The 10,989-nt window shown below is 37.9% G+C and overlaps 1 protein-coding gene across 1 annotated transcript; it reads left to right on the top strand.

The window, feature by feature from the left end:
- Positions 1–3,460, top strand: LOC112165465. The gene is made up of 3 exons (XM_024301979.1): positions 1–2,495; positions 2,600–2,705; positions 2,810–3,460. The coding sequence occupies exons 1-3, from the start codon at positions 1–3 to the stop codon at positions 3,458–3,460; spliced, it is 3,252 nt and encodes a 1,083-aa protein (XP_024157747.1).
- The last annotated feature ends 7,529 nt before the right edge of the window (positions 3,461–10,989 follow it).

The following is a 10,989-nucleotide window of genomic DNA, read 5'->3' as shown; positions in this document are numbered from 1 at the left end:
ATGGATAGAACATGGATGGTTGCGGATAGGAGATCTCGTCAATATAAATTAGGGGTGACACAATTCTGTAAATTTGCCTTGGAAAATGCTAGAGACCCTAACCATATTCCCTGTCCTTGTACAAATTGTGGAAATGTTGACTACTTTTTCGCTGCTGTAATAAGGGACCATCTATTTGTGAATGGAATTGATGCTAGTTATGATAGATGGAATGAGCATGGGGAGGCCTTATTAGACTTAGGAATAGAGGAATATACTGATGACGCAGAAGCAGGTTCAGATTCACACAGTTCTTACTCTGTGAATGGCAATGAGATACCTGAATATGAAGCAGGGTTGGGTAGTGACGCAGAGATGGAAAGTGATGAGTGTAATGAGTTTAGACAGTTTGTCGATGACGCCAATAAACCGTTATATCCCGGTTGTGATAGTCACACAAGGTTGAATGTTCTAGTAAGACTTTATAACTTAAAAGCAAAGCACGGTATGAGTGATATTGCTTTCTCTGAGTGGTTGGTTGCCTTTGCGGAGTTTCTTCCAGTAGGCAATGAGATACCTGCCTCTGTCTATGAGGCAAAGAAGACCCTGAGTTCTCTAGGAATGGATTACACTAAAATTCATGCCTGCCCGAATGATTGTATTCTATATAGAAAAGAGTATGTTGATGCAACTGAGTGCCCTAGATGTGGTATTTCAAGATGGAAAATAGGCAAAAACTCCAAAGAGAGGGAAGGTGTACCTGCAAAGGTACTTTGGTACTTTCCCCCTATTCCTAGGTTCAAAAAAATGTTTCAATCAAAGGATATATGTAAGAGTCTGACTTGGCATGCTACTGACAGAAAACGCGATGGCTTCATGCGTCATCCGGCCGATGCAGCTTCGTGGAAGTTAGTAGATGATAAATGGCCAGACTTTGGTTCTGACCCTAGAAACCTGAGACTTGCATTGTCATCAGATGGGTTCAATCCTCACAGTTCATTAAGCAGCAAGTACAGTTGTTGGCCTGTTATTCTAGTTGCATATAATCTGCCTCCATGGCTCATAATGAAAAGGAAACACATGTTGTTGACTTTATTGATTTCTGGGCCTAAACAACCAGGAAATGATATCGATGTCTACTTGGAACCTTTGATAGATGACTTAAAACTGTTATGGGAAGGAGTTAGTGGAGTCTACGACGCAAGACAAAGTGAATACTTTACTCTTAGGGGTTTATTATTCTGGACAATCAACGATTTTCCAGCTTATGGTAATCTTTCTGGGAGTATAGTTAAGGGGTATAATGCATGCCCTATTTGCCTTGAAAAAACAAAACCAAAAAGACTAGTGAATGGAGGGAAAATGGCCTACATCGTGCATAGGAGGTTTTTAGGAAGAAACCATCCTTATCGAAGGCAAAAGGCTGCTTTCAACAACCTTCCAGAACATTCTCCCCCTCCTGTTCCTTTGAGTGGTGAAGAAGTATTGCAAAGAGTGGAGCAGGAAGTTCCAAAGTGGCCTTTTGGGAAAAAAAATCCCCCTCCTCCTTATAAGGGTGGGGATGATGAAACCCGGCCTTGCTGGAAGAAAAAGTCTATATTTTTCGAACTTGAATACTGGAAGTTTCTCCCTGTTAGGCACTGCCTTGATGTGATGCATATAGAGAAAAATGTATGTGATAGTCTTATAGGGACCTTGCTGAATATTCCTGGAAAAACAAAGGATGGGGTGAAAACTCGGTTGGATCTAGTCGAAATGGGTATTAGATTAGGATTGAAGCCTGATCTCGAAGGTCCCAAGAAGGAGCGCTTGCCATTGGCAAGCTGGAACTTAAAGACAAATGAAAAAAGATGCATGTGTGGGTCTTTTTTTGGTATGAAGGTTCCTGAAGGATATTCTTCTAACATATCAAACCTGGTTTCTATGGATGATTTAAGGCTTAGTGGACTTAAATCCCATGATTGTCATGCCTTAATGCAACAACTCCTCCCTGTTGCCATCCGTGGTGTACTTGAAAAGCCGGTCAGAATTGCTGTGATAAGGTTGTGTCTGTTTTTTAACGAAATCTGCAGCAAGACTATCGATGGTTCAAGGCTGCCAAAAATCCAAAATGAACTTGTTGAAACATTGTGTGAGCTGGAAAAGTACTTCCCCCCATCCTTTTTTGACATAATGGTTCATCTAACAGTTCACCTAGTTAGAGAGGTGGAGTTATGTGGACCGGTTTGTTTTCGATGGATGTATCCCTTCGAGAGGTACATGAAGATCTGCAAAGGATATGGTCGAAATAGAAATCGGCCAGAAGGTTGCATTGCCGAGTGTTATATTGCTGAGGAGGCGGTTGAGTTTTTAGCGGAAATGTTCGTCGACGACAAGACTATTGGGATCCCAGCTGGCCCTCGCACAGTAGACAAGCCTACCTCAGGTGCTACAATTGTTAGTGTTTATGGCAAAGTATTTGACGAAGCTCATCTCTGCGTGCTTCAAAACACGGATGAATTCAGAAGCTATTTTGAGTAAGTAATATCCCTCTTTCTAATATTGTGATTTATGTTAATATTTCATGTAAAGTAAACACTAATCTTCCCTCATTGTGTTGCTGTCTTATTGGTAATTGTAGTGAACACTTGGAATATTTGAAGAGGGAATTTCCTAAATACAAAAAGAATGAAAAGTGGCTTACGGACAAGCAAAACAAGATGTTTGCAGATTGGTTGAAGGAGAGGGTAAGTCCCAATAGTAACGATGTTGGGAATATGCACTAATCATATTCCAGGTGACTTATTTTGAGTTGTTGATTCAAAAAACTTATTTTTATAGTTTTTCGCAGGTTGCTGTTCAACTTAGTAAACCAGATGCTAACATCCCTGAGATTGTCAGGTGGCTTTCAGATAAACCGAGCAATGAAGTACCGAAGTTCAGTGGTTACAGAATTGCGGGAGTCCAGTATAACACAAGGAAGCGCGATGATGTTAGATCGACGCAAAACAGTGGTGTCTACTTGCTTGCTAAGACACCACAAGTAGCTACTGCTAGGGATAAAAGGCCAATTATTGATGATATGAGTTTCTATGGTGTGATTACTGAAATCTGGGAGCTCGATTATGAAAAGTTTAGGATCCCGATCTTTAAGTGTGATTGGGTAGAGAATAGTAGAGGTGTGAAGGTAGATGAGCTTGGGTTCACGTTGGTCAATTTGAATAAGAAAGGTCATTTAAATGACACTTTTGTGTTGGGAAACTGTGTTCAGCAGATATTTTTTGGTCAAGAGCCTGTAGATCCAATGTGGTCAGTAGTTCTAAGAATGCCTACTAGGGATTACAGTGACTTTGAGGTTGAAGATGAGCTTGGGGACACTGTTATTGCTCACCATCCTATCACCACTATGATGCCATCTATTGAGTTACATGGTAACTTAGCGAACGAGGAAGAAGTGGGTTACATGCGGGAAGGGGAGGAGGATATAATTGTTGATGGATAATATAGGCAGTTTATTTTCTATGAGTTTAAGTTGTTATCCCATATCAATGCCTTCTATGTAATATTGTACTTTCGTTATTGTTGTTGAATGAAACTGATTGTGGTTCATATATTTCATGTGATTACTGAAAATGAAGGAAGTTTTTTGTTGCTTGTCATATTATCACTATTTTTATTGTGTGCATTATATCGTGCTTATATTGATTACTGAAACAAAAGTGTATATTCTGGTGTACAAGTTACTAATTAATGTCTCATGTATTTTTGTAGATAATGGCGCGATCTAAATCTGCCTCAACACCGAAGAAGTCAAAAGATAAGGGACTGAAACTGAAGAAAACTAAGTCATCAAAAAAGTCACGTTCCACATCAGCTGATGCATCCATTTCTGATAAGAATGGCTCATCTCACAGAAAGGATGAAGAAACCGGAGGTCTGAAGCTACTTAAGCGGCATTGTGTGACAATGTCCCGTATTTCAAAGCGCAAGAGCTTAAGGCAGAAGAGAGTGGTTCTCTTCAACGTAAAAGGGACTCCATGTGGGAAGGTAGCAAAGGAAATGCAATCATATATTGGTGTCTTAGCTCGTAGAAAAATACCAATCATAAGGACAACTTGGAGGACCAGCAAAAGCATACCTGGATGTGTCACGGCTGAGGAGAAAGATAAAATCTGGTTACGTGTGCAGGTATACATTATTGTACTATTAAATTATTAATGGAACTTATTACTATGAAATCTACCTTTCGAGTTCTGACCTTGAGTTTCTGCCTATATATTATTAATGATAGGTGAATTTGACCTTTTTGTTTATCTTCCTATCACTTAGTCAAAACTGTGTTTGTGTACACAGGGGGCATTTGAGATTGGTCCTGAAAAGAGGAAAATTGTACTGGAATCAGCTTCATCAAAATGGAGGGAGTTCAAGTCCCGGCTTACAAGGCATTACATTATGCCTTACTTGGATGACCCTGAATCCTTAAAGTTTCCTCCAGATGATTATAGATTCATCAACAAAGATCATTGGACCCAATTTGTAGCTGAACGGACAAACCCAAAATTTCTTGTAAGTTTTACATTAAGATTGTTGTGTTAAGTTGTTATATATATATATATATATATATATATTAATGTGGTATATGGTGGATTGAGTGCATATATTTTTCAGGAATTGCGTAGGATTGCACAAGCGCGGCGTGAGAAGAATAAATATCCCCACAGAATGTCCCGTAAGGGATATGTTGGATTGGAGGAAGAGCTGGTAAGTTAACATAATTGGATAGGTAATATGTTAACTTAGCTGTTAATTTATCACCACAAGTTTAGTAACTCATATTTTTGCTAGTCTACAACAATGGATGAGGAGGAAGTTGATAGAGCAACACTATGGATTGCTGCACGACAAACCAAGCAGGGAACCTTCAAGGATGAAGGGACGAAGCAATGCGCTGACAAAATTGTGAGAATAATTTTGTGAAGTTCAATGTGTACAGCTGCCCTTTTGTTAACTATTATGCTTATTTAATATTTTGTAAATGTGAGCAGAGGAACTTGAAGGAAAAGATTGCTAGTGGAGAACTAAGCACTAGTGGAAGTGATGATGTGTTAACCTTGGCTTTGGGCACTCCTGAGCATGGTGGTAGAGTGCGAGGGGTGGGAGGCTATGTGAATCCCTCATCTTACTTTCCCTTCCATAAACGTAAAAGGGAGAGCTTCCAAGAGACGGTTCGGTTAAGTGTACAAAAAATATTAGAAGAGGAAAGAGATAAGATCATTGAAGAGGCGAAGCAGCAGGCAATAAAAGAAGAGAGAGAATTTTGGGTTCGTAAGTTAGCACAGATAGAAGCAAAGATAGATGCAAGGGAGGTTGGGAAAGCAGCTAGTTCTCCAGCAGCACTAGAGAAACACATTCCACATGGATCTTCGCAAGGTAGTTGTTCACAGACCGCATGTCCAACATTTGATGAAGCTCGATGTGGTCAAGTGGGAGACGAAGTATTAAATCTTGTGGATGGAAAATCAATTCGTAAAGCTATTGATGTAATTGAGGAAAGGGTATTGGGATGTAAAAACAAAGTTTCAAAGAGGAAGGAGTGTGATGGAAAATCTGTTTCCAACTCCAAAAAAGAGGATCAGCTAAGCAAGTTGAGTGACCAAGAAAAGAAACAGGTGGCTGATCATGGAGTTCAGGGACAATTAGTGGGAGAGAAGTTGGTTAGTTATTTAAACAATTGTCTATATTTATTGCAAAGTAGTATAGTTTTTATTGATTGTGGACTATGCACACACACAATGTATATATCTATGTTTGATTTTAAAATTCCAGCTTTTTTGGGTGTTTCAGGTACAAGGAACTAAGATTGAGGCCAAGTTCGCATTAGGTTCAGTTGATCATATTGTAGCTCTTGGCACTGTTGTGGAACACAATGACCCCTCCCAAGTTTGTCATGGTTATCCGCTGGGGGATAGTAATTTGCGTGTTTCAGTCTCTGTTGCAATTGAGGAGAATGCCTTAGTTCCATTTCCTGTGGGTGATGAAATACGAACTGTTAGGCAGGCCATGGGGAGTTGGGTAGCATGGCCGAAAGAGCTTGTCATAATGTCACCTATGAAGGTACGTAAGTTCTCGTAATAATTGTAATATATATATCCAAACATTGATCTGTTGATATTCTATTTGCTTAAGCTTGCAGCATATAAGATTAGAAAATCTTATATTAATTATGTATATGTAGAAACCTGAGAAGAGGAGAAAAAAAGAAAGTGGTACAAGAAGACGATCTCTCTGAGGATGAGTTTAGCCTACAATCATTGGCAGCTTCATTACCAAATTCATTGAGGATGTTGTGCATGTGGGGTGAGGTTGGATTCAAATATGGGAAGGCTATCACCATTCAAATTGAGGCTGAAGTGTTTGGGCGTGCACGGAAAACATTTATACTAGGACAAGACGTGCGCAGAATTGCAACCATGAGAGAATTGACTGGTAACTGCATAGTCATATACCAGAGGTAAATTTCATGAATCTATTTCTATTAAGTACCAAAAGTTATCTGATTGGTGTATCAATGTGAATAATCTGTTGCTGGATTCAAATTGGTGTATATGCTTGTAATTAGGTACCTCTATGATGTCCTGAGTCAGTATAAAATGTTGGATATGGTTGCTTTTATTGACCCTGCGATGATTGGTGCAATTGGGTGTGGGAAAGGCCAGGAAAGATCCCAACATATAAAGGAGAGGCTGATATCTGCAAAACCTGGACAGATTTTCATGCTGCCATATAACTCAGAGTAAGTATCGGCAACTTAGTATTAGCTATTGTTATATATGTAATACTTTGCTTGTCGTTATACATATGGGCCGTTGATGAAAATCTGATTATATTGTTATATAGTAAACATTGGGTGCTGACTATTGTCGATCCCGAACAAGAAATTGTCTATTTTATGGATCCTATGAAGCGGCGATTACCCACTGGAGAATGGGTTTCCATTGTTGATAGGTAAGTGATTAGGAATATACAAGTTTGAATAATGCATGTTGGGGTAGCATGGCTATTTCTTAAAACCTGATTGTGTGTGCGTGTGTTCTGTTTTAGTGCAATATCCATGTATAATGCACACAAGGGCAGGAAAGGCCGAAGTTCGCCTCTATGGAAAAATTTGTCGGTATGTACATTTTCGCTATGTTAGATTCTGGATTGTTTAGAAATTCGCTATGTTGGATTCTAAAATTTGCTTATAAGTATTGTGGAAGCAAATTTGGATTAGGTTCCCATGATTATTAATTTGGATTCTTTTTTTTTGCTATTCTGGATTTACTGCTTTTAGGGTGTTCCTCCTCAACCTAGCAGCAAGGAGTGTGGCTACTTTATCATGCGATACATGAGAGACATCATTGAAGATAAGGACTTTTCATTTGTTAACAAGGTACAATTAAAGCTTCTTTATTCTGTTTGTGTTCCAACAAGCTTTTTATGTTAATTTTGACTTGAGTTACTTGAATTTTTTTCAGTGGGAGAGGAGAAGCAACCATATTTATACCCAAGTGGATATTGATGAGATGAGGAATGAGTGCGCTAGGTTTGTGGTTAATAGATATGTGTAGAAGCCATCGCATATGTTTTTGGAAAGCATGATGAACTTTTGCTTGTGCTGATAGATATCGATCACATGAAACAATTATCAGCTTTTGATTCATGCATGCATTGGTCTAGCTAGACTAGGAATGCTTTCTTTGTTTGTTTGGTAGTTTAATTATCTACTTTGGATGTTTAGTTGTACTCGACAAATTGAACTTATATAGTTACAGTAATGATATGGATCAATGTGGCTTTATATGTATTGTTCATTTGGTAATGTACTGTTTTTGTGGTAATATATACATGCAGCATTGTTTCTAGAAAATTGTTGTAGCTAGTTAGGTCATGATTGAACAAACAACATTTCACAACCAAGTTGTGAGAACCAAGCTCATACAATAGACCCTAAAATAATCACACAACTGGTTTATAATGCTCACACAATGGTTGATAAAAACAATATGTTGTCTAAGTTCTCCTCACACAATTCGATAAGGCAATCTCAGTTGTCCAAGGTTCAGTCATACAACACAATGTAGAATAATATGTTGTCTGACTGTAAAAGGATTCAAAATTAAGGCTTCTCGTACAACAGTTACTAGATGTTAACCAATTCGATTACAATATTAACACCACAGTGAAGACGATATAGCTGTTGTGTGAACAAACAACCAACAACAAAAAATAACAAAATTCTGTTGTGTGAGATTCATAACACACAACAGAAATAAAATTATTCCTGTTGTCTGAATCAATCAACAGACAACAGATATCATTTCATTAAGTTGTCTGTTACTTATCTCAGACAACAAAGAAAAAATTCTATCTGTTGTGTGTTATGAATCTCAGACAACAAAGAAACAATATAGTTGTTGTGTGTTATGAATCTCAGACAACAGCTACATTTCATTTTCTGTTGTCTGAATGGCCATGTCTATGCCGAGGCATCCCCGCGCATGCCATGCCAGGCACATGCCTGCGCAGAATTCACACAACAGAACTAAATATCTGTTGAGGAAATGAATATTGGACAACGGTGAAATCACCATTGTGTGATTTTTCAATCACACAACACTCGTTTAGACCACAGTGAGGCTGGTCATCACACAACTACAAATACCCGTCGTCTGATTAACTTATTGTAGTAGTGTATAGTCCTAATGATACTAATAGCAAGTCCTAGGCTCATGGCCTAGGCTAGTGACCTACAATGCACATTAAAGAAAAATGACCAGACTCTATGGTTCAATCTTATAAGCATCATCTTATAAAACACATTTTGGATAAATCCAACCAAACTGATGTAAAGCTCTTTACTACAGCACACGGCTTTCTTGAAATTCTAATTTGTTTGACTAGGAACAATTTATAGTCCTAATGATACTAATAGCAAGTCCTAGGCTCATGGCCTAGGCTAGTGACCTACATTGCACTTTGGAGGGGTGCTCGCTGAAGGTCTCCCTAAGAGGGAGAGTTGTGACGTCTAAAACTTCTTTGATTCTATTTTCCCTTATTCATTTTGTTAAAATAGGGATATTGAGCTTCTAACTGGAAAGGTTTTGTTAATATGAGCTTCTTTAGCCTCCATACCTCTGTTTGTTCTTTTTAGTTATAATATTGTATTTGTTGTCTAGAGTTGGTTTTTGTTGCTGTACTGGCTTGCCTTTTCAGTTTGGTTGATTACTCTATATATTTGTGTTAAAATATGCCCCTCTCAAAAAACATCAATTCCCTTGCTATCTTGCTGGAAATTTAGAATGAGGTAGTGAATTGCAATTTTTACTTTGCATTCCATAATCTAACAAATTTCACCATAAAGGATAAATGTTGAAGTCCTAACATGTTCTCTTTGGTACAGTCTACTGCTTCAAGCATGGGGAATAACCATGAGTATGATATGGCAGTTAAAGTTGAAAAGGTATGACGACTATGACTATTATTTTGTTATAAGCAATTACTCTATGTTGATATAACTTTCCCTAGTAATACTTTCTTATTTTGTAGATCCATGATTTAGCATATTATAAAGCTAAACAAATGCTCCATCGAAATGAGTGGTAGTAGCCAATACACCCAAGCGGATACTGATCAAGTGTGAAATGAGTGGGGGAAGTTTGTTGTTAACACATATGTACATGAGCCATGAAGTAGCGCGCTTGTTGCTGGTCCATTTTTGCTAAGGAAAACATCTTTCTTTGTGCTTCTCTGTTGGTACATCGTCATGCACCATGTGTTGCATGTTTTGGAACAATGGATATATATGCATAAGCTTTTTGATGTCCCAAGTAGATAGCACTAAGCCAAAAAACGAAACAGACAACAGACATTTTTCGTTGTGGGATATGGACAATGTCCGTTGTGTATCGGCGCGTTGTGTGATGAAAAATGACACAATGGTTTTGCACCGTTGTATGACTTACAAACACTCAACATTTTTTTGTTATCAGCGTTGTGCCTTCCCTCACCAGGCACAGCTACCGTGCAGCCATGCTGCGCATGGCAGGTGCATCATTCATACAACAAAACTTGTTTTCAAACTATTGTTGGAAAGCTTAGTCAGACAACATTTTTTTGAATTTCACTTTCGTCTGATTTCTACTCACACTTCAGTTATAGAGTATGGTCGTTGTGTGACTTAGTTTCAGACAACGTAGTTCAACTTTTACAGTTGTGTGATTGTAAATGAGATGACATAATTTTTGTAAAACCATTGTGTGATAGATAAAAATGCGTTCTGCAGATACCCAAATTGTGTGTATTGAGACAACGTTGGATTGTCATTTATTAAAATCGGTTGTATGATCATTTTCATTTCCTGAATTTTGTGCATTATTAATGCTTAGTTTTACCTAATAAACAGTGATCAATTGTAAAAAAAAAAAAAACTGATTGCAAACATCAAATGATTAATCGAACTCATACTATAAACTTCAAATGTAAAAAGGGAGCATTTTCCAATCATCCAAACCAACATTAAAAGAACAAAAGCATTCTAACCAAAGGAGTCTTCACAATTAATTTCACATTAAACTTTTTGAGGTGTGTGTAGCACCACCGCCCACACCCAACAAACATGACCGGAGCTCCAAATATGTAAACCATGGAAAACGCAGCTCCAACATACACAATACATTGATTCAGTTATTCACCGTTCAATTATATATAATCCAAGCAATGAAAGAAGGCATAAACTAATATCTAAAACTATTTACAGTTTACTTACCTCATCGTCTATAGTATCAAATAGTAACTAAGAAAAGTAAATCTTGTTATTTTCTTCAATGCTATATTTAATCTGCCACCAAACCTGCACTTAAGATAAAATCTGTAATTAAGCCTGAATGTGCTTTCAAATTGACAAGAAAATTAGTAATTATGCCTCAACTTTTACAAAGCAGTATCAAGGATCAGAAACAATTGTTATGTGATTCTCAGAGGAGAACACTG

Source organism: Rosa chinensis, chromosome 1, assembly GCF_002994745.2.
Source record: "Rosa chinensis cultivar Old Blush chromosome 1, RchiOBHm-V2, whole genome shotgun sequence".
Taxonomy (NCBI): Eukaryota; Viridiplantae; Streptophyta; class Magnoliopsida; order Rosales; family Rosaceae; genus Rosa; species Rosa chinensis.
This window is presented reverse-complemented; position numbering and strand designations above follow the sequence as displayed.

What these genes read in the sequence shown, in the direction of transcription:
- LOC112165465 (XM_024301979.1), top strand. Translation starts at nt 1, where the DNA reads ATGGATAGAACATGGATGGTTGCGGATAGGAGATCTCGTCAATATAAA. An exon ending in GAATTCAGAAGCTATTTTGA is followed by an intron (nt 2,496 to 2,599) that starts GTAAGTAATATC and finishes TGGTAATTGTAG; the next exon opens with TGAACACTTGGAATATTTGA. An exon ending in CAGATTGGTTGAAGGAGAGG is followed by an intron (nt 2,706 to 2,809) that starts GTAAGTCCCAAT and finishes AGTTTTTCGCAG; the next exon opens with GTTGCTGTTCAACTTAGTAA.